Genomic DNA, 23,050 nt, shown 5'->3' with positions numbered 1-23,050 from the left:
ATAGAAGTTAACTATGCCCAAGGGTCTTGAAGAGCCGGTCAAATCAGCCCATCCCTGCAGGGAGTCTCGGGCCGGGCTGAGCAGGACGATGACAGCAGCGATGGGAACAGTGGAAGTGGCTGCTGTTCAGTATTAACAGCTGTTTGAATCAGATTTGGCATCGACGGTTAAAAAATCTAATTTTTTTTCTTTTAAAACTGATGGTTAGACGGCACTCAGAATCATTACTTTGCAGGGTAGATGTAAGTTATTCTTCTACACTCTGACTCGTTTCCATCACTCTGAATACGTTAACTTGTTTGTTGCTGATCCATCACCAACATGCGACGCCTGTCCACTGAATAAGAGTTTTTACTGGACAAGCCAACGGCCCACTGACCTGATATACTTTCTTAAGATTAAGGACATACAGCGCAGACTCCCAGCCTGAGCTTTTTACATACAATAATAATTTAATGAAAAGTGACTAATAAAAATCATATTGGTTTTTAATTGTGGTTGTTTTTTCTGTCCCAAAGGTTTGTCAAAAATGATGGGACCCTCAGTATTTTAAAGCGCAACCTTTTGAGTCAAATCACTGAAGTCAAAAGATTTCTATATAAAATATGTATAAGAATTACTTTCGGAGAAGAGTTTAATGTGATCTGATAAATCCAACCGTATTGTATTCCACACCCAGATCCATCAACGTAGCATCTTGCCACGCGGCCTTTTGAGAAAATCTCTGCAATCAAACAATTTCTGACTTCCACACCTGTAAAGGGTATTTGACCCACTCATGAGCCGACTGCTCCAGCTGTCTCGGGTCCATGTCATGGTCCAGGATTTAGATCAGGTCTCAGAGCGGCACTGCAGAATACACAAGTGTTTCGTTCTTAGTGGTTCTTGCAGGGTTTTAGTTGTACCCTTTAGGTCATTATCCTGCTGGAGGACCCGTGACCTCCAACTGAAACCAAGCTTTCCGACACCGGTCAGCACATTTATCTTGACATTTCCATCCATGCATTGCTGGAAAAGGTAAGGTCAACAAATTAAAACACCTATATTTTACTTCAGAATGCTTTGATAGTCTTGAGATTTCAGTGTATCTGCACAGATTCAGGACACACTGTACCAGATGCAGCAATCAGCCCCAGAACATAACCGAGCCTCTGCCATCTTTAATAGTAGTTTTTTTCCCCCACCTTAGTTTGAACACATCATTTTTGCCTCTGAACATAGAGCTGATGTGATCTGCCAAAAGTGGGTCAGGACACACTTTAGTTCAATATGATTAAATTATTGCCTGTCTGTCCTAGGGGTACAAACTGATTTGTCAAGGCCAGTTTCACTAGTTTGTTTCAAACGATTCTGATGAACCACAATTAAAAAACAAAGTCTGATTTTCATTCTTCAGTTTTCAGTAAATTCTTAGATTAATTCAGAAGAGAATGAATTGTTTGGACCTTGAAGTGAGTCCGTTGTATTTGCTCTTCTTCTCTTGTTCAACTTGGACAATGACAGGTCTACTTCCTGGAGAGTATTTGTCCCTTAGATGCCTAATACTGTAATTCCTAAACTCTTCTTTCATTTTGAATGTGCCTAACCTCAAAACGAAGCTGAAAATGTGCAGTTAAAGCATGTGTTCATCAAATGCGTTTCAGGAAAGGCAATATGCAGCTTGCTCAGTTTTGTACACAGTTTTAAACACTGAAATTTACAGAAACAAAAGGTCAATTACAGGAAGAAGGAACAAAGGAAGAACCATTAAGACAAAGAAAGACAAAAACATTCCTAAAAGCACACACATTTGAAGTTTAATTAATGAAAAGAGTGGAAGTTTGGTAAACATTTTGTCGGTGGCACTACATACATTCAGCATAATTGAGTTTTTCAGTTCAATCCCACCATCAGTCCTGCAACATAAAAGCAAACAGACAGAACCCAACCAGGGATATTTCTTAAGTTTTTGCACCATATTAATACAACAGAGACATTGTGTTGTTCACAATAACATTTACGTATATAGCTCATAGGATGGAAAGATCTGTGTTTCTGGTCATGTGGCCAGATTATGGAGTTACATCTCAATATAGCACAAGCACCACTAAGATGTCTACCAGGAAACTGAACGCTCCGGTCCAGTACAGATCAGTGCAGAGGAAGAAGAGGAGCCATGAAAACGAAAGTCACATTCGATTAAATATGTACCTTTATGAGGCACACTGCCTAAGTATTACAGTGACTGTTTACCAGGTGTTCTTTGAGATCTTTTGTCATTTTGTTATACACCACTGGCATCACATCAACGGCATGTAAAACAAAGTTAACATTGGTAGCAATAAAAACAAGAGCTGCGTGATGTAACATTGTACTGTGCTGACATCTCCCTCTGCAGCTTTTTATACCTTTATAGAGACATTTCGAGACATACAATCCCAGTCTGCAGGCAGAACAGTGCCTGATGGGCTGTCACTCTTTCAACAGGATGTGACTTCTATATCTTACATTGGAAACTAAATAACAGCTAAAAGTTACCACTTCATGAATAAGCATAGCTCATATTTATCTATACACATTTATACATTCAGGTATGACTTTCCACTGTAATTGGCACCTATTTTTCCTTTTTTATGGCGGGGCGGGATTGGATAGCCAGTCAGAACTGACAGACAATGAAAATGTCCGGATATCTGTCAGAAGTTGGCATATAATGCTTCACACAGTTGCCTATTGAAAGAAAGATCCACTTGAACATGATCAGTGTCCATGGAGGCAACTTCATCTGATTTCTTCTGGCTTGACAGCAGCTTATGATCAGTTGAGCTTGACTAAACTTAAAATATTTTTTTTTCTTTTTTTTCTCCCCTCGGCAAACATCTCTGAGATTCAAATGATTACTATGCTACTCATTATTTGAACATAATGAACTTAAACGACCAGGAGCCTTCACCTGCGCTGTTAATTACAAGGGAAACTTGTGGCGGCCCGTCCGCTGAGATGAGCTCAAAACAGATCCTGCAGCGAACAAGGAATGACCAAACGTTTGAGCCACAGAGGAGGAAAACACCGCCATAAAACGCTGATAAGTTATGTTACAAACACCTTGCAGAGATTTTGCTATTTTCATTAAGTAATTTACCTTCTTTCATCTTTAAAACATTTGAATGCTTTTTCACTTTCTACATGAAAATGCCTTGAGATAAAATAAATAAAAACAAGCACAGACTCATGAATTAGATGTAATATTCACATGGAAGACAACATATACAATATTAAACATAACTGGACCAATACTGCCTCCTACACAACGACGCCAACCAGCTGCTGCATTTTTGGCCGATAAACATAATGATTTACCTTGCTGGAGAAGGTAAGATAAACAAATAAAAACACCTAAAGAACCAATTGGATGTCTTTCCACTAGTCCCAACACTTCCAGAAACAGACTTGCTCTTAACATAGAAAAATACTATACCAAAACGAAATACAAATATATATTTATATATATATTTATATATATACTGTATATATATATATTAGAATCTGTTAGGCGTTTCTATATAAAGGGTTGTAAGGGTGGGCTCGGGGAGCGATGGGAGTTAGATTACATCATGAGACAAAATATAACAAACTATAACAAAAATTAAAAAAAAGAGACAGAACAAAATAATAAACAAAACAGAAGATGATTCTAATATCTTTTGTAATAACATTTATAATGACACAAAGAAGCTCTACATATCTGTTAAACTCTTCTTCACACATGCAACAGTCTGCACAAGTTTAATACTGCAGGCATCAATGGGAGCAGGGTTTATCGGCCCTTGCTCAAGGGTAGGGGGGGACTGGGATTCTGCAAAACCTCATAGAACCCGAGGTGATGCATGCTGGGGGTTCAACGACTGCCTGCACCGCGCTGCAGCTGGGCTATGCAAGCCTTCTCAAGCCGTGTTCTGACTGCGTGCACGCCATGCATATGTGATCATCTGCTCCGCAGAGGTGTAAAACTGTCGTTTTCAGTGCTGCTCGTCTGTGCAGTCTCTATTTGCAGGGAGTTTTTATGTTGCGGTTGCGCGCAGCCAACAGCTGCGACGCCAGACCACCTTGCCTTGAATCGACGACATCTGCCCCAGATTATGTGCCGCTCTAGACATACATCCTCTTCCCTTCCACTCACCTTTGCGTGTGCGTGTGTGGATGAATGACCGTATCCTGGCAGAGAACTTTGCTCCACCAAATCGACGACAACTTCGACCTTAACCACATCCGTCACCATCCAGGCTGCATAGCCAAGCTCAACTCAAGATAGCTTTGCCAAGTCAAGCGGTCCAGCGCGCCCCTTATCCCTATGTTTGCTTCCTTGCTGCTCGTCTCTGCCTCCGCTGCCTTCGTTAGCCCCAACGGACCTCATTGCCTCCACAACATACAGATGGAAGATGCTGGCTGAGCTGTCAGAGGCCTCACAGATGGATGGGGAAGTCACACGGGATAATGTGGGTTGGAAGGATGCTTCACACTGGATGCAACACTTATGAAATCTCTGGACCCCTTTGAACAATGTTGCAGATAAATTGGTTTTGCTGCTGTTGTTGTCACTTCTACATCGTTGATTTTCTCGGTTTTACTGTAGGTCACACCCTCAGAGGGGGAATAAATGTCCTATTTTACAAACATTGTTGTCCATAATATATAGATAGAGGTTTTATATATATTCTGTATAATCTCTCTTTTTCTTGCTTTCCCTCCTTCACTTTCCTCCAGTCTTCTCTCTTCCTTCTTTCCTTCCTTGCTTTCTATCTTCTGCTCTGCGGCAGCAGCAGAAAAATGCGTGTGAGTGGGGGCTACATGCAGCTCACGCAGCCGCACTTGATGGTCTTTTCCACTTCTTCACTAAAGGAGGTTCCATCGCTGCACTCAAAGGTGTATTTCCGGCGTTTCATCCTCTGGCTGGCGCAACAGGCTCCTGTGTCGCAGGCTCCACTGCACTCCACCCAGGACACCATGCGCGTGGTCTGGCAGATGGCGTACCCCCGCTGCACCTGGTAGAAATCCCGCACAGGCTCCCCTCGACACTCAGACTCTAAGAAAAAAAGCAAAATGGTCAAATACATTCTCTTTCCATCTTTTTCTTTTAGGTGTACATCCTGGTGGTTTCAGAGCACAGAACCGACCTGCGTCACAGAGTTCACCGGTGTAGCCGCTTTCACAGTGACAGTATGCGTCTCCTGTCTCTGAGATCTGGCAGCGGCCGTGTTTGCAGGACAGCCGGCGGCAGGGGTTGAACAGCTCTCCTTGTTGGTTACACAGGGCGCCACGGTAACCGTCGTCACACTCACAGCGGTACGACTGAGCGTCCAGTGGGATGCACTTCCCATGGACACACCTGGCAGCAGGACATAACTTCCATCAGAGCATGTTCAGTAAATAAATCAGTCGATCAATCTTATCAATGGCTCTAAAGCAGAAGAAAGCCGGTTGCTAGTGGTTACTGGTGGGATATAACTGCACTTGTCTCTGACCATAACTGCATACGGGTCAATGATGAATAAGGATTTTCAGCAGGTCAATTTTAAAATAATAAAAAAAAGAATATCTATTGCAGTAGTTCAAACATTAAGAATATTGTGTACACATACATTCATATAAAAGTTTTTTGTCAAGATGAATTGGCACTAGCCTTAAAAAAAGATCATGTGGTGCAACCATGATTCATATTAAAATAAATTAATTTCCTTAACATTTTGACATCTTTTTTTTTTTTTACAAGTTTTCAGTATTATACAAAAATGGTTGTTTTTTTAATTGTCGCACCACATGATATTTCATAAAATGGACATCATCAGTCAAACTTTGTTAGTATATTATGATGGAAATATGATGGAAATATAAATACAAATGTGTTGCAATCTTACACACTACAAGACATTATGGAAATCATGCCAGATAAGGCAGAAGATTGATTTAAAAACATTTAGAGTGATTTCAAAAAAAGTTTTCAAAACAAGAGTCATGGTCGGACGGTCGCACCACATGACATTTTGACGCTTAAAACAACAACAAAATCCCAACTAACTAGTATTTTTGTAAAATTCAAGTCAGTCCATATGTGGGACAGGTAGTTCATATATTTTATATTTTATATTTGTATATTTTTTGTATTTTTTTATATTTTTTTTATCCATTTAAACCTTTTTTGAATTGAAAAAAAATCAGTTTTTCAGAAAATATAGGCGTCACATTGACCCATACGCAGCTGAAACATACTTGCTGCCTTGGCAGGGGTTGAGGGCTGGCTGGTCACAGTGTGGCCCGCTCCAGCCTGGCTGGCAGTGACACACCGGTCCCTGGGCCCCATCAGGCTGGCAGATGCCATGGACACAGTAGAGCTTTTTGCAGGGCTCGCAGCCCGGTACCACGCCGGGCTTCATCTGGGTCTTGGTGAAGTCTTGGAGCTCGTTATTGATGTACAAGTTCTGAATGCAGCCATGGAAACTGGAGCCGTTCTGGATCTGCCAGAGACGGAAAGTACCCGCCTGGACGTCCACCGGCATGCCTGCAGGAGGAAAAAGAGAGGAGATGTTTGTGTGTGTGCACACGCCGGTCGGCTCACAGACAAACAGCTAACACAGGGCTGGTATGAGTGTAATGAGGAGATGTGTTTTCAAGCATGTGTGTCCCATCGGTAACTTTGCAGGTACTCAGACTAATTCATCCAATTGCACCACAAGACACATCACCCTTGAAAGGGAGGACAGCAAAGAGAATCGGTGATCTCGTATGAATGAAGAACAGAACAACAACACGGCACGTCACAGCAACGAGACTGAGCACAAATCCTGAGCCACTCCTAAACAAACTGAGACCAGCATGTTTGGGATGTTTCAAGTCTTTTTTTACATCTTGAATTCCAGGCCGTGAATGTTAAGAGTGACTAGATTACTATACCACAAACAAATAGTCACATCTCGATGTAAAATCCATGCAAAGACATTACAAAAGGACTGTGTCTGTTAGTTTTTATGCTCAATATGACCACCAGAGGGCGTAGTTCGCCAACTATTTAAAAGTACTGCAGTGATGAAGACTTTAACACAGTTAGGTCGATGTTTTATCTGCTACTCATTCATTACAAATGTGTGCATGTTGAATATCTGGAGGTCATTAAATCTGTTTTGATTTTGTGTGTGGCCACTAGCAAACACAGTCAGACTGACAGGTGGGATGATACGGGTGGAGGACAAGGTCTGGGTCAAGGGTGGGGAGGAAGGACGGGCTGTAGGGTTGCAGGGGTGAGGGTAGGGACTGGTTGCGGTGGTGACAAAGCGAAGGGGAAGGGGGGGTGATAGTAGTGTAGTAGTTAAGAGTGCCTGCAGAGGAGGGAGGTGTGTTCTGGAGAGGGCCCCTACCCCCCACGTATAGCGGAGCTTCCCCGTTGAGGGGCCGCACCGCCCCAAAGCTGTCCATTGTGGTAGGGAGACCCCCGTCAATGGACAGGTTCACCATCTGGTCGTAGGTCACCAGCTCCACTGTGTGGAACTGACCATCATTGATAGTCTCGGTACTGGCGGAGAGAAACACAGACGGGACATATACTTTAATCACTGAGATCAAGATTAAACACACGAGTCGGCCTCCAGCAACAGGGAACTTGAGGTGGCTCCTTACCTGTAGATGGCGTGTCCTGGCTGGCTACCGGGGTCATAGCTAACCTTTACATGGCCTTGGAAGAGCTCCACTGCAATATGGTCATTGTCTCCATTGTACAGCAAGATACCGTTGTCCTCAGCTGTGGACACCTACACAGAGAGCGGCCATGCTTTGGATGAGTCACTGATAGGGCTGTTCGATTTTGCCCAAAAATAAAATCTCGATTTTTTTTCTCTCAAAATCCGATTTTCGATTACGATTACGATTATTTTGTGAATTGACAAAAGGCAAAGAAATGATTTCAAATATGCTGTTTTTTTATTGAACATTTGCCCCATTGGGCTTTAAGTGCAAACTTTGCTCTTATTAAACCAAAAATGAATGAATAAAGTGCAAAACTCTGTAAAATAAGTTGAAAAAAAGTTTTAAAAAATATAATAAAATATAAAGTTTTATCTCTGAAAAAAAAATCAGCAAATCAGCACTTGCAAACATACAGTAAGTTATATTTCCAATTAAATAAAACAAGACATTTTCTAATTAAACTAAACTGGGTCTTTGCATGCTAAATAATAATGCAACCCATGAAGGAGGTAGAGGTGTGTAATGTCAGTCATTTGCTATTCACATTTGCAAGTTTTTTGCAAGGAACACGAGCCGGTCTAGCATCTGGCTTGAGGGATGCCCGGTGGCATGTTACAATGCCCCCTCCTACACTAAAGAGCCTCTCCCATGGGGCACTTGTCGCAGGTATTGAGAGGTATTTCCATCAATCATTCATATGGTATCAATCATTAATATGTGTGCAGACAAGGTTTAAAAAAAAAAAGTGAAAAATCGATTTTACGATTTTCACGTTTTAACATCGTTCTAATTACATAATCGCGATTACGATTTAAAATCGATTAATCGAACAGCCCTAGTCACTGATTGAGGTGTTGGAAAGGCAGCATCAACCCACAGAAATGACTCCACGAGTACCTGCAGCGTGATGTTAGCCTGAGGCCAGTTCTTGAGGTCAGAGAGCAGTAGGTAAGAGTCTCTGTCGATGAAGTTGACGCTGACCAGCTTCTCACAGCGCGGCCCCCCAAACTCTGGAGGACACTGGCAGAGGGCGCGGCCCCCTCGCTCCACACAGGGGGCGCTGTTCTGGCAGTCGGCGAGCTCGCACAGAGACAGAGGAGACGGTGGAACCTCGCACAGCTGCCCGCTACAGAGAGAAATAAGGGATATTTACTTCTGGGGATGATCAATCAATCAATCAAATTTTATTTATATAGCACCTTTAATCCAGGTACATGAAATACAAAGTGCTTTGACATTTTGACTGAAAAATAAGCGTAATAAACAAAAAAAATTAAAACTAGAAGACCAAAAAAAATAAAAACTGGGAGACCAATGCACACTGACATACAATATAGTTAATTAAAATGAAAAAAATTATAAAAGTTAAGGATTAAGGCTAAAAAATAATCAGTCCACAACAATAAAATATAATAATAAAAACATTACAAGAAATAGATAAATAAATAAAACAGATACCTTTAACAAAATGTTAAACAGAATAAAACTATAAAAATTGATGCTACATAAAAGAGATGAGTTTTTAGTCTACGTTTAAAAATCTCCACATTTCCAGCTCCTCTCAGATCCTCCAGCTGTTCCACAGTTTAGGAGCATAGTGGCTAAAAGCAGCATCACCAAATGTTTTAGTTCTACTCTGTGGAACAGCTAAAAAGGAAGAGCCAGAGGATCTGATGATGTCGGTGAAAAGGAGAAGCCAGTAGAATCCAATAAACTCTTCTTACCTGAATCCTTCGGGACAGATGCAGGAATATCCACTCAGCTCATCCACACACTGAGCTCCATTCTGACATCGATGCTCATCGCAGTCATTATAGTCGATGCTGCAGTCGTCACCAACGTAACCAGGAGAACACACACACCTGTAGAGTACAAACACGACTGAAATCAGCCCAAACACACACGCAGACACCTTATAGTCCATAACATGCTGCAGCGGAGGTGTCTCACTTGGGTCCAGAGGAGGTGATGAGGCAGGTAGACTGGTGTTGGCAGGGGCTCCGTCCTGGAGCACACACATCTTCCATTTCTTCACACATCTCCCCTGCACAAACACAGGCACGCTGTTTGATTTACTGCTTTCAATGCCATATTGTTTTTCATTCTAAAGAAAAAAATCCCTTAAAAATGTTTCTTATTAGAAAGAGCTTGTCTAATTATTATTTTTTGCATTAAAAGATTCTAACTCTGCATTGTCTGCACTAACCTGTGTAGTAGGGGGGACAAAAACAGGTGTAGTTGTTGATTCCATCAATGCAGGTTGCTCCGCTTTCACAGTCGTTGTCTTCACAGTCGTCAATGTTGATTTGGCAAGTGGGGCCTTCAAAGCCCAGTGGACACGTGCAACTGTGCAAAAATACACACGGATTATGTCCAGCTTGCAACAAGAGACAGATTTCAAACTGCAGTGATTTCCAAGCCTGCCTTCCTAACCTGTAATCTCCCTCGTCATGCCCGCTCACTCGGCAGGTCCCTCCGTTAGAGCAGGGGTTACTGATGCAGGCATTCAAGGCCGTCTCACAGTTTTTGCCCTGAGAAAAAAGAACAGGGATGAGGTTCTTTGTCTGGCTGAAACAAAGCCTATTTCCCGCAGTATCCAGAATCCAGTATGTTTGGTGTCACCTTGAATCCTGGGGGGCAGCTGCACCTGTAGACCTCCACCAAGTCGTCGTGACAGATGCCGTGGTTCAGACAAGGACCGGACAGACAGGGATTGCACTTGGCCAGCACTGTAGTGTCCACCTCCCCTGTAGAAATACCACAATGACACAAACTCATTTCATAAAGATTCAAGAGCTGTTTGCAACATGCTTCCATGCATGGGTGGACAGTAACGGAGTAAATTTACTTGAGTACTGTACTTAAGTACATATCCAGAGGATTTGTACTTTACTTGGGTATTAGATTTCTTTGGTACTTATTACTCTTACTTGAATACATTTCCAAGACAAATATTTTTACTTTTACTCGAGTAAATTTCTAGGAAGGCTGAAAAGTACTCGTTACTTTCAGGTCTGCTCTTTTTTCTTCTTCCCTAAAATCCTATTGGACACAAGCTGTTTTTGTCAAAGGAGGAGACCTATCACAGTGCACGCTCTCCACTGGGATGTACGTAAAGCGGAAATACGTCAAGCCTCCTCAAAACGATACCGCCAAAGTAGCCTGCGTTTGTCAAGACAGAGCTGCAACAATGGCTACGCCTGCGTCAGGAGAAGAAAGACAATCCGCTGAGTCGTCTGAGTCTGATAATGAGTCGGACTCGGAGCAGGGACTTTCACAAAATCCTTGGCCGTATCTTAACTCAATGTTTGAGTTCGACCGAGTAAAAAACGAGGGCACAGACAAACCACAGACAAAATTAAAGAATTAAATTAAATTAAAATTAAATTAAAATGAAAAAATATAGTAATTTACTGATGTGGAAAATAAGAAATGTACTCTTACTCTTACTCTTACTTTTACTTAAAGTAAATTTAAAAGCATTTACTTTTGGATACTTAAGTACCTTTAAAAGCAAGTACTTTTCTACTCTTACTCGAGTAATATTTTGACTGAGCTACTTTTACTTGTCACGGAGTAAAGTTTGACCAGTAGTATTTGTACTCTTACTCAAGTACTGGGGTCGAGTACTCTGTCCACCTCTGCTTCCATGTCAGAGACAATCACCCACCTGAACATTCAAACTTCTTTGCAGGTGTGGTGAGGAGCAGTTTGCCCCCCATGCCGGGTGGGCCGGCACAGCGGGCGATTCCAGGCTCTTTGTATCCCGTCTTTACCCAGTCAGACAGCCAGCGCAGGTGGCAGTCGCAGTACAGCGGGTTGGCGCCGATGGCCCTGGGATTAGAGAGGGAACCGTGTGTGAGCTCAAGCCTGGACATGCCGCTGCAGTACACTATACCACCAGCAGGTGTCTCCACAGCCCCACAGAAAACCAACCCATGCCAAAGTCAGCCTGGTTAATTATAAAAATAAAATAAAATGAAAATGAACAAAAAACAACCTAATAAATAAAATCTGAGTGACTTCAAGAGACTAAAATCATTAACAGGTTAATGCTCAATGCATTTTCGGGCCATACGTCATTTGGAGGTGGCCAAGCCAATTATAGGCAAAGGTGTGAACAGAGGGCACTCTTAACCACCTCTGTCATGGCGGTCGTGAATCAATGGTGCTCTATTCTCCTGCTGGATGCACAAACAGTCCTGAATCGATGCCGTTCCATTATTGTGGAACACAGGCTCATCTTTCAGGCCGGGCCAATAGCCGTCACCAGACATCTGCTAACATGAAAGCCACTTGACGATGACTGCGGATCAATGGCCGCCCCTCCATCCCTCCCTCCCCTTGTCCTGATTTCATGCAGCCTTGGCTCCTGTACTGCTTTCCACAAAATGTCTTTGTTTAGTCTCCTCCGTCCTCCCTCCTTGCTCTCCAGCGCTGACATTGATTGGTCTATCGATTGCTGACTGTCAAGGGGATGATGATGGCAGGATGACAGAGGGCAGAGACCTTTCTGTGTAAGTTTAAACATGTGCAACCTTAAAACGGCTGCACGCCACACAAAATGAATACATAAACAAACACTGAACTCCGCTGAGCGTGGAAGAGTGTCGGATTGGGAGATGTTGAAGGGAGGTGAGACAGTAGAGGGGTCTGAATGTTGTTTTAAATGCAGGACTCGGTTTCTGTGGGGCCACCCCCGCTCCTCATCTGCAACTAAAGGTTGTGTCTACATTGTTTCTACTTGACAAACTCTAACCCAAGTGCATGTTGCGTCATATGATTGATCAGCCGCAGAGTCAGGAAGATGCAAGTAACTTACAAATGGGAAAGTGAGGCCACATCATTAAAGATGCCATCAGGAAGCTCGGAAATATCGTTCCCATGAAGAGACCTGAAGAGGAGGAGGAGAATGTCAAGGAGTGAGTCAACAAACTATTATGTGCATATAATTGAGTTACAGCTGAAAAAGGCCAAACATTCCAGCTTCACAAGTGAGTATCTACTTCTTTCTGTCTTTCACGATAAAATATATACAAATGATCTCTTAGGAAACTGTATTTCGAAACACAAAAGGGTGTTTAAACTACTGCTGAAACATTTTTCCAAATATTAAATTGAAACTATTGGGACAATTGTTGCGAATATTTCGCTGTAATGTGTTGGCATGATGGCGGTCCATTGTTCTGGTGGGGCGTTGTGCAGCTGGCCAAGATATGAGGCTCCGCGGGTCTGGAGAAGCCTGGTGTCGGGTTTCTACGTGTCTGGCTGGCAGGACCAACAAGGGCACAGAGCACGGAGGTAACAAAGTTACACCACATGTAGCACAACATATGTAGCATTGCATATTTTCGCCCACGCATCTGTAAGAATGCCTTTGTGCACACCGAGTTCTTTTGCATCTGCCGTCATTTTCCTTGTCATTTTGTGAATATCTTCTAAGGTGACGCGCCTTCGTGGGATAACGGCTTGATGATTGATGACTGCCATAATCAACCGGGTCATTCCCACCTCAAATCCCCAGCTGAGTGAAAGCGAGCGTTACAACAGCTCCGTCTACGGTAACAACACATGCCACATCTGCGCTCTACGCTGGGATGAAGCAATCTGATATATGCAGTGATTCTGAATCTCAACTCTGGAAGAGCAATCAGGAAAGGGAGCTGGTCAGTGTGTGTATAGAGAGCACTAGAGTGGAAATGTACAATGCAGTCTGAGTCGATGCGTTAATTAGCCTGTATGCTGGGGAAAATGCTCATTAGTGTAAAGCGAGTGGGTGGTTTGTTGCACTCGGAGGATGCTGAGGTTGTGTAGCCAGCAACAGTGTTGCAGCCGAGCTGAAATCTCACGGGGAAAAAGGAGCCATGGAGTCTCCGGGAAGAAACCTGATCTGCTCCCATGTTGACGTTCTCCTTTTACTTCTCTTTTTCGCAGTTTATATCACCATGCCAGTCCGGACTGTAAAAAAAACACCGTAAACCGGCGTGGCACGCTTCTCAGAACAAACAATGGTCGTTGGCTGCACAGGCTGTCCAACTGAAGTGGTTCACACTTTTCTTACAAACTTGTTCACCTGCTCTGCTGCCACATGTTGTGTTGAATTCATGTGGCTCCCCTGCTTATTAAATGTGCTGAACTTCACTTTCTTTCTGTTCTTTCTTTTCTTTCACATCACAGATTGCCACTCAAACCGCTGCAGGCCACGCCCTGGCGCTGTCTCAGCTCACTCACCTCACACCTAATACCCAGCAGGCCAATTAGCAGCTTATTAATCTGCAACTCAAACCGCAGCCATCATACATGCACACACACACACACACACACACACACACACACACATGCGCGTGTGTGTGTGTGTGTGCACTTACAATCAGACCACATCCCTGCCAGGCTCTGACCACTGGTCTGTTTGAAGAACAGAGCGTTAATGATTCTTCTCCTCTTTACTGCCTGTGTAAAAGCGAAGGTGCAGCTCTATGAAGGCTTTGGCACCTCAGCATGTGTGCGTAGCCGTCGTAGCCGTCTCTGGCATGTCATTGTGGTTTCCATGAAGCTTCCAACTTTAAACTTTGAACTCTTTGTAGAGGTCTTAAAGTCAAAACTATTAAACGGAGCTCTTTTTGGATGTGTAGCACCCCCCACAGGCTTGCTTAGTGCAGAAAAAAACTGCGTGGCACCGAGTGACATTTAATAGGAGGCTTATGATTGATCACTCCAGCAGTAAAGACATCAAAGTTTTCTGCTTCGTTTGGACTCCCGTCCGACGGAGACGAGAAGCTGATCCAGACAGTTTTCTGTGTGCTTCTCCGCGCCTGTACGGTGCATGTGGGGCCGGGTGGCACTTGGAGGGGAGGGCCTCACATGGCGTCTAGCGCGCTCGCACGGGGGAACATTTTAGAGATGAAGGTGGCGTGAGTGAGTAAGAGCAGAAATGACGGACGCAGCTTCATTAGAGATCAAAGCGCCGTGCTCGGGTAGCGAGGCGGCATCAGCTAATGATGGCCGAGCTTCGCTCTCATTCCACGCTAAACTGGCTTTATGTTTTGTGTCTTGTAATGATCAGGGACTTTAGTTGAATCCCACCGTAAAAGCAGGCTTTGTTGAAGCTTTGTTGTCAGTAATAAAAGTGGGCCTGCTATGAGCACACATGGAGGGCTGAGACTCCCACACACATACTCCAAGGCATCAAGTCACTGGATGACAAACATGAGAACTATGCGTACTCTCATAAAGATACACATACAGCTATATATTTTTTATATATGAAATACACACACACTCTCATGAGGAGGGTTGGCTGTGCCTGGTCTTAATTTCTCCTTCGCAGAACTAAACTGCACTTTAGAGTTAAAGTGCCGTTGCTTTGTGCAGCTGCCGTATCCTTGGATGCACTTCCAAAGACTCGGTCCGATGTCGTCATCCTTCTGTCCAACGCATTTACATCCTACATCATAGTTATTCTGCAGTCCATGGTCACTCCGAGTGCACAATCAGAGACTTTGTAACTTCATATGAGTCCTGAGGTAAGAGTTGAAGCCATTACATTTAGCAGGGCAAACGTTCTCTGGTAATCAATGTCAGGGTGATTTTGTACAGTGGGCTACGGTGGCGCGCACTTTTGCCACAGATGGCAGGACAGTGATGAGTTCGGGGCGCGCAGAGGTAAACGAGCAAACCGGGCAGATGCGAGCGGCTCCACTGCTGCTGCTGCTTTTCTGTCCCCGCGGCTGCCGCTTCAGGAGAGAAAATAGGTCGGAGTGTGTGAGTGTCGAGTGTGTGAATTCATAAGCTGTCAGAACTATTTAGACAGCTTTAGTCCTCTGGAGTCAATCAAAGATTCTCGGCATCTGTCTCAGCATCTCTGTAGCCGGCGCATGCTGCAAAAATATCCTCCTTAACGACTCGTTTAGCCTGAAAGTGTGTACTGTCGGGTTTTTAGAACAACTCTTTCAAAAGAACTTCAATTGTTTCCAATGAAGTTGTTGATTTCAGCTTTGTGTTCAAAACTGTGTGACACCAAAGAAACATTTCACATGTTTGATGTGCATGTGAGGAAGAAGAGAAGTGAACCTTACTCCCACCACTGGAGAGACACATTACGAATTAAAAATAGAATTTAAAACTTAAAGCCTCAGACAAACACAATGAAATCAATACACACATATGGTATATACATGCATTCAGAATAAACTCACAGCAGTCGAAGAGAGTGCAGCCCGCTGAAAGCCATTTTGGGGATACAACGCAGGGAGTTGTAGCTCAGGATTCTGTAATGTTGAAATAATTGCATATGTATGAATATAAAACGCAGCTGTTTCCAACCTGCTCTCGGCACCAGATTGAAATAGTGGCTCTTTGCTCTGACAGCTGAGGCCGGTGAGGACTTACAGAGTGGTAAGTTGGCTCATGTTAGCAAAGGATGAGTTGGTCAGAGAGTTGATCTTGTTGTTGCTCAGGTCTCTAAAGTAAAGAAAAAGAAAAAGAAAATTCACCATATTGATCTGTGCTGCATGACAGAGGAGCCAGAAGGATTAACAACTTACACCAGCTGCAGGTATTTGAAGGTAGACAGTTCTTTCGGGACGACGCTGAACTGGTTTCCATCCAGATACCTGAACAAAGAGACGCTAGATATAATATTCACAGTGAAACAATCATCAAATGCAGTGAATAATATCACTTATGTTCGTAGGGGACATGACTCGAGTGCGAAAACCTGTGGACAAAATGTTATGATATGAACGAAGCCTTCAAAACGAAGTTTCTTCTGTCTCGACATTCCTCTCGACTTAGTTTTAATGAGACGCTGTACTTTAGAGTTATTGCTAAACCACTGAATGTTCTTTAGAAAAAAAAATAATAATTGCATTTAGTCTGAAAGCTGGTGTGTGCAAAAAGCTGCACAGTTAAAACACTGCTTAGTGATTTCATAACAAATGAGCTGCAGGAAAAACTGAATTGTTGCCTTAACCATATTTTTGCAGAGCACTTTGACTTTAATGCAGATGAAAAAATAACAACCAAGCATCCAATAAATGTCCAAGCTCTGATCTACAAAACAATTTTAAAGTTTTATGTGGTGCAAATCTTAATTTGGAGATGTTATTCTGGTTTTTGTCTGCAGATCCGTTTTGCAGGATGTTGCTGAAGGACGCCACGCTCTTCAAACACAACTCTTTCCCATGCTCTTGCAGGCATTCCACCTCATGTCCAACAAATAGCCGTGTGTTTTGTCTTTGAATTATTGTTGTATTCATGTTTTGCTTAAATATTGAGGGCACCTGGAAGTGAGGCCTAGCAAGCATCCGATGTGCATCCTGTGAGAGCGTTCCCAGACACCTTGTGGGATACGCTGGGACCCAAGACACTAAGAACCCACGGTGATAATGTTGTGAATGTCCTGCTTCCTGTGGTCCGGCACATTTTGAAGTGACTGAGGCGCAAATAAAACAAATATGTGATAAGATCCCGATTACGCTCAAGCCACCAAGGTTTACATCACGCCTGCAGGAAAGCAATCACCCTACCGACTGTTAACACAAAGTTGTAGCGGTGGTCTGACACTTTGATGAATGGCCGATTTAGGGCCTGCTCTCCCTCAGCAGAGCTGCAGGCTCCCGCTATTGTTGTTGACTGCACACCGGGAGGGAAGGGCAGCAGCTGGGGGTGGGGGGAGGTGGTAAGCTGGGAGGCCTTCGGGTTCAGAGGTAATGATAGGTAATGAAGCTGCAGAGGACACTTGGGATAATGATGGAGTAGCAAACTCTCCAGATGACTAGATGAAAGCCCAGAACAGAGGGGTACACCTGGTCACACCTGCTGGGACAATGACAGGCCTGAAGGCTCGCACAGCGTGTGTGAGCGCTGATGTGTACGTGTGTGTGTACAAGAGTCAGTCACATCCAAATGAGGCAGTATTGGAAAGTTCCAGACCTATTCCATTCCCTCCCCTTTCCATTGAAAACTGCTCATTAAAATGTCCTGTTGCTCCCCTGTGCTCCCGCGGACAGGCTCCTGGCCTTAACACAAATATGTGCGCACACACTCACGTGAATACGCACATTCTGATCCTTGGCTCTGACTGTGAGAGTGACATCAGTGCCCTGAAGGCAGCACGAAACACAGAGGAAGAAGAATGTCTGAGAGAATAACTGCAGGCTTTATTGACTCCTTCTCTCTCCTCCAAATGATGAGAGATTTTCTTCACATCCACTGTCTCTTTCAGCTTGGTAAACTCAGTTTCACACCCAGACATAGGAAGAATAATGGCTGAAAGTCAAACTGAGGAATTAATGACATTAATTTGGAGGAACTCACAGTTCAGTCACATTTCTCGGGATGCCTCTGGGTAGTGAGTGGAGGTGCTTGTTGCTGCAGCGCACCACCGTCTCAAGGCACGTGCACTCACTGGGACACTGGGGTCGGGGCACGCAGGTGGACTCCTCTTGGCCTGGGAAAAAGACAGAGAGAGAGTACAAAGAAAACAGGAAGAAAAATGGTGATTGACCAGGGAGACAATTTGGAAGCAAAAGATATGTTTGTAAAACAGTGGAAAGAGTAGAACGATAAAGCAAACCTAAGGGGCATGTCCAGGTCCGTCAGCATACACATTTCTAATACCGCACATAGCTTGGCTAACTAACAGACAATCTAGTTAACGGTATGAAGTGACGGATGACACATTTACACAATTTAATGTTTCAAAACAAGATACATTTGTTTTTGAGTCAACTTAAAAAAAAGTGGGGGAAAAAGGAGCAGGGTCTAAATCTGAAGTTTCAGATCAATAATTCATAATACTCCTTTGGTAAATTACTTCTTTTTTTTTTTTTTTTTTTTTTTTTTTTTACAAAAATAAGACCTTCAATTCTTATTCTTGTCATTTTTCTTTCTTCTTTACAACATGAGTGTTTGGGTTCCAAGATATTAGTTGATTGATTTGTATGTAATTTTAATTTCTGTTGTATTTATTTACTGTATTTATTTTGCCTTTTAGACCTGAACTTGATATCCTTATTATTATAATGGTGTTTTTTTAATTCTCTGAGGTTTGGACACGTTGGTCATGAGAGGAACATGTTAGGGATGCTCACTCTTTGGAAAGATTCATATCTCTTGCCGACTGCTGATGGTGGACTTCAGATTGTTCAGAAATGGTCTTATAACACGTTCCAGATTAATTGGTGGCAGCGATTGCCTCACAAAGATAGTTGCTGATGTCTTTCCCTTTTGGCATTGAGTTAACACACACCTGAATGCTGAAGATCAACAAAGTACCAACGTATCTCCTATTATAGAGGTGCTCACATCTGCTAATTATCAGTTCACCAAATGCATTTTGAGGTAACATGTAGACTGCACCTTTATTTTAAAAATCTTTCTTATTTTTTGAGGAATGTTTGTTATCCCTACAGAGGCAATTGGTTTTACGGGCAGTCTTTCTCTTACTTTTTGCTTTTATTTTATTAATTTAATAATTCTTTTTGAGGGTAGGCAAATAATAAGCTTTGCTTCAGCCTACCCCTTTTTCGGTCTAGATGTTATTTGTTTATTTGTATACTGGAAACTTTTGTGTTATGTTTTCTTTGAACAATTGAACGTTTTCTTGTTGTCAGTTTTATTCTTGGTTTTTTTTTGTTTTTTTTTTTGTGTCATGACCGAAAATAAACTAAACTAAACTAAACATTTGATTGGCAGCATCTGGCGGTTACGCTGTTAATTACACATCGCTTAGCATCTTCGTTTAGTTTCTCTTAAATAAACAATGATGCAGTGTAATATGACATTATGGGGTTATATTGACTTAATTTTAAGATCATATAAGAACAAGATGCTTTTTTTATGTATATCCTGATATACCTTTATAAAAAAATGATGAAAAACAAATCTTAGAAATAAGAAGTGTACTTTATTTTTCGCTTGCTTGATGCAAGAAAATCCCAACAGATAGCAGTCTTGAAAGCTGGTGGAATATTGGGAGAATGAAGGATGAGGAAGTGAAAAATGCAAGTGAACAGGACTGGTGAAGAAGGTTTTTGCTAATGTAATATCGACCAGCGAAAGCAAAGAATAGAATCTGCCCGAGTCCAAAAGACAAGTTTAACAGTCATTCAGCAGCAAAGAGGCTGACTGGTCAATAAGGCAAACAGCTCAATAGCTGCACTCAGCCCAGCATCGACCGGCAGCTTAGGAACTGCTGAACAGCAATCTATTCAGTAAACAAAAGAGGCTCACAATAGCGGCCATCATTTCAGATGCTCTCAGACAATTTTGGCAGCTCTTGTTCACAATGTATTGTGGAGCAGAGCGAATGCTAAAATCTTTATCAGTCACACCCTGATGCCACACGTAGAAAAAGCTCATCAAGCATATTGACGATGCTTATCTCCATTCAAGGAGAAAAATGACTCAATCTAAAGATGCAACAAAGCTGCACTTATAGTGCACATAAGGACAAACGGCAAAGAGAAGTTAAACCAAAGTATGAGACTCACCCTCCTCGCAGCGGAAGTCCGGCAGAGCCACATCCTGCAGGGGGATCTCCTTCAGGAAGGCTGGACGTTGACAGCGAGGGTTACCCGTCACAATCTTCCTGGTCCTCAACCAGTCCCCGAGCCAGGCCAGCCGGCAGTCGCAGTTGAAGGAGTTGGCCAGGAGGTTACTGTGGAGGAAAGTCAGTGTAAAAAAGGTAGGAAAAACAATAAAAAACAGAAAAAGAAGCTCAAAGATAGAAGCATGCCAAGGTCTTACAGAGTGGAGAGCGTCTGCAGTGTGTCAAAAGCTCCGGGGGTGATTGTGGTCAGCTGGTTGTCATAGAGAGAAAGCAAACGGACGTTGTGGAGACCAGTGAAGCTGTCATTGTGGACACAGCTGATCTTGTTGTTCCTCAACATCCTTAAGCAGAGAAAAACAATATTTCACAATCAAAATGTGACGCAGACATTTTAGAAGCCTGTGATTTTCCATGTTTGTGCGTCACTCACAGCATCCGCAGCCCCTCTAGGCCTCGGAACATCCCGCTTCGAACCGAGTCAATTTGATTGGCCGTGACATGGAGTTCGATGACAGAGGACGCACCTTCAAATGCCCCATCTTCAATATCTGTGATCTTGTTGTTGCTGAGGTTGCTGAGGGTGTAAGCATGCCAGAAACAGGAATTAGTGTACCGTTTAGAGTCAAACTCAAGGCCTGTGGGACGATCCTGCCTTAAGTACTGCCACAACCGGCTCTTTAAGGTCATTCATGATCTTGATGTGGCCCGAAATGAAGCTAAAGCTGAAAAGTTTAGAGTCCTTCTCACATTTTCTTGAGCTGGGAGAGGTTCTTGAAGACTCCAATTGCATCAAGAGTCGTGATCTCATTGTTGTTGAGGCGTCTGGAAAGAGGAATAAAGTAAAAAAGTTTAAGTCCACAAAAAAACAAAAAAAATCAAGCCTGTTCAGTGTGTCTCTTCTGCAGTTTCCTTACAGTTCAGTGGTGGATGCGGGGATGTGCTCTGGGATTTTGGTGAGCTTCAGGTTGGAACAGTCCACTACATTCGATTCACACCGACACTTGGGAGGACACACTGGATCGCTGTTGCAGGCGTTATTCAGACGGGTGTCCTCCGTCCCTGAATGAGAGAAGATGCAAAGACACATTCTCTTAGATCACACCACCAACCCGTGCTGCCGTCTCTTCCTGTGAAACCCTTAGTCACGCATCTGCTGCCACCGCAGCTGTCGTCAGCACTCAGTGTTGGTATGACCTAAGAAAAAGTTTCCCCTACATCATCTTTAACCTTAGAGAACCTGAAAGAGGTGCCGCGGCTCTCCCGCTGCAGGACGAAGACAGAAGGAAGGGCCAATTATTTCAGAGAGGTAAAAGAACAGGAGCAGTGGGGTGAAAAGAAAGTGCATTTGGACAGCCAGCTTCAGCGCGGCAGGGGCACCCGAGAGAGAGGACGGTGGGGAACAGACAGCTGAAATGATGCACAGGAAGCAAGTGTAGATGGTTGGAGACGAAAGGAAGTAGAGGGAGGAAACAAAGGAAGGAGCGCCAATTTATGCAGGAAAGAAGGCAGAGAGAGGAGAGATGAGAGGAATGAAAGGTGGGGAGTGGCAGAGGAAGAGCAAGAATGAGGCAGCATGGGGAGCGTGGGACATTTCCCTGCGCCTCCTCTGTCTATGAATAGACGTTACGTGCCAAAAAGTGTGCTGCCAGTTACATCATGGCTGCTCAATAATGGAAGAGCGCTGGGAGCTACTTAGAACACTGTGTCTGCGTCCAAGCGGCTTTTCATTGCATCTCTGTGTCTGTGCAAGGGTGCGTGCATGCCTTCGTGTAGTGTGCAAATGTTCCATTTAGAAGCAACAACCCGGTGTCTTCTGTTAGGATATCGTTTTGCGTCCCATTATCTTTTACATCAGTTCACTGCTGCGCCGGAGGTTGCAGGATGACATCAGAGGGACATTGTGGGGTCCCAGACCGCAAAAACCAACAGAAAAAACCTCCAACAACCGGAAAACAAATCTTCATAAATGCAGTAGCATGCAAAACCTACACCTAATCGCAACCCCTCATCGCTGAGTGTGCGACAGAAAGCCCCTCCACTTGTTGACTTCTCCTGAAAGCGTGTCACTTCCCTGAGCGACTCGGTGAAGGGCGCAGACAGACGCAGTAATACTGGTCATTAAAGAACTTTCCCTCACTGGGCCAGACAACCGGAAAAGGCATTTCCTGCAGCAGGGAAAGCAATGAATGTATAAGAAAAGTGCTTTGATCTTGAGGATGTAGAGGAGCCCAGGAGATTTCACAAGCCTGAGTCATCATCGTCGTCACAAGTGCGTGGCGGCGACACTTTAACTGTCAGCAGGTTTACACAAAAGTGGAGAAAACGGAGAGCCAAAGGATGAGGTTTTTCCCTCTCCAGGATGCAAAGTGACTCATCGCTGGAGTTGCGAACTTCTCATAATCCTTTGCAGCTTGGTTCCTTGTTGCTGATGTGTTGTGGAGTTCCTGTGCCGTCAGTGACTGTGTGCTTGGTGCAAGAGTGTGTAAATTGTGAAAGCTTTTTGTTGTTATCATTCAAGGGGGGTGAAATTCTTATTAATCGTGTTTGGCTTTGATCTCCCTTCTGCTTACATAGTACTCTCATTTGTTTTCTAAGCCTGCACAGGGCTTTATCTCAGCCTAACACACATAGACACATTAATTTACACCAACACAGTCGTACAGGAATCGACGATGAGTCACACAAGCATGCACGGGGCAATAAACACACTTTGAAACACATCACTGCTCCTCCTAGTTATTTTCTTGGAAGTGTTCCCGTTAAGAAGTCCGGAAATATCCGCCG

General features: G+C 43.5%; 1 protein-coding gene and 1 long non-coding RNA gene across 6 annotated transcripts in view; one reads left to right on the top strand and one right to left on the bottom strand.

Annotated features, from left to right (window-relative positions):
- Nucleotides 1-1,695: 1,695 nt before the first annotated feature.
- The window catches only part of LOC133464041 (slit homolog 1 protein-like), a 94,466-nt gene continuing 73,111 nt past the window's right edge, over nt 1,696-23,050 (bottom strand). For 2 of the 5 annotated variants that reach the window (XM_061745981.1, XM_061745982.1), the window contains 22 exons: nt 21,181-21,325; nt 21,014-21,088; nt 20,697-20,840; nt 20,464-20,607; nt 20,208-20,374; nt 18,031-18,163; nt 16,257-16,325; nt 16,102-16,173; nt 15,909-15,980; nt 12,536-12,607; nt 11,384-11,547; nt 10,336-10,460; nt 10,147-10,244; nt 9,920-10,059; nt 9,664-9,757; nt 9,438-9,575; nt 8,611-8,839; nt 7,648-7,778; nt 7,350-7,543; nt 6,247-6,535; nt 5,154-5,365; nt 1,696-5,062 (listed from right to left, as the gene is read on the bottom strand). In XM_061745981.1, coding sequence (XP_061601965.1) covers nt 4,824-5,062; nt 5,154-5,365; nt 6,247-6,535; nt 7,350-7,543; nt 7,648-7,778; nt 8,611-8,839; nt 9,438-9,575; nt 9,664-9,757; nt 9,920-10,059; nt 10,147-10,244; nt 10,336-10,460; nt 11,384-11,547; nt 12,536-12,607; nt 15,909-15,980; nt 16,102-16,173; nt 16,257-16,325; nt 18,031-18,163; nt 20,208-20,374; nt 20,464-20,607; nt 20,697-20,840; nt 21,014-21,088; nt 21,181-21,325 — 3,146 coding nt within the window. In that variant the 3' untranslated portion in view covers nt 1,696-4,823. Of the gene's footprint in view, nt 5,063-5,153; nt 5,366-6,246; nt 6,536-7,349; nt 7,544-7,647; nt 7,779-8,610; nt 8,840-9,437; nt 9,576-9,663; nt 9,758-9,919; nt 10,060-10,146; nt 10,245-10,335; nt 10,461-11,383; nt 11,548-12,535; nt 12,608-15,908; nt 15,981-16,101; nt 16,174-16,256; nt 16,326-18,030; nt 18,164-20,207; nt 20,375-20,463; nt 20,608-20,696; nt 20,841-21,013; nt 21,089-21,180; nt 21,326-23,050 lie in introns of those variants that run through there. The other 3 variants (XM_061745983.1, XM_061745985.1, XM_061745986.1) reach the window with 2 other exon arrangements.
- LOC133464042 (uncharacterized) lies at nt 12,567-13,242 on the top strand. The gene is made up of 3 exons (XR_009784402.1): nt 12,567-12,635; nt 12,919-13,014; nt 13,157-13,242. It is a non-coding gene; the product is annotated as an uncharacterized LOC133464042 (long non-coding RNA).

This window comes from Cololabis saira, chromosome 17, assembly GCF_033807715.1.
Source record: "Cololabis saira isolate AMF1-May2022 chromosome 17, fColSai1.1, whole genome shotgun sequence".
Lineage (NCBI taxonomy): Eukaryota > Metazoa > Chordata > Actinopteri > Beloniformes > Belonidae > Cololabis > Cololabis saira.
The sequence above is the reverse complement of the archived record's forward strand: the minus strand, read 5'-3'. Positions and strand labels throughout refer to the sequence as shown.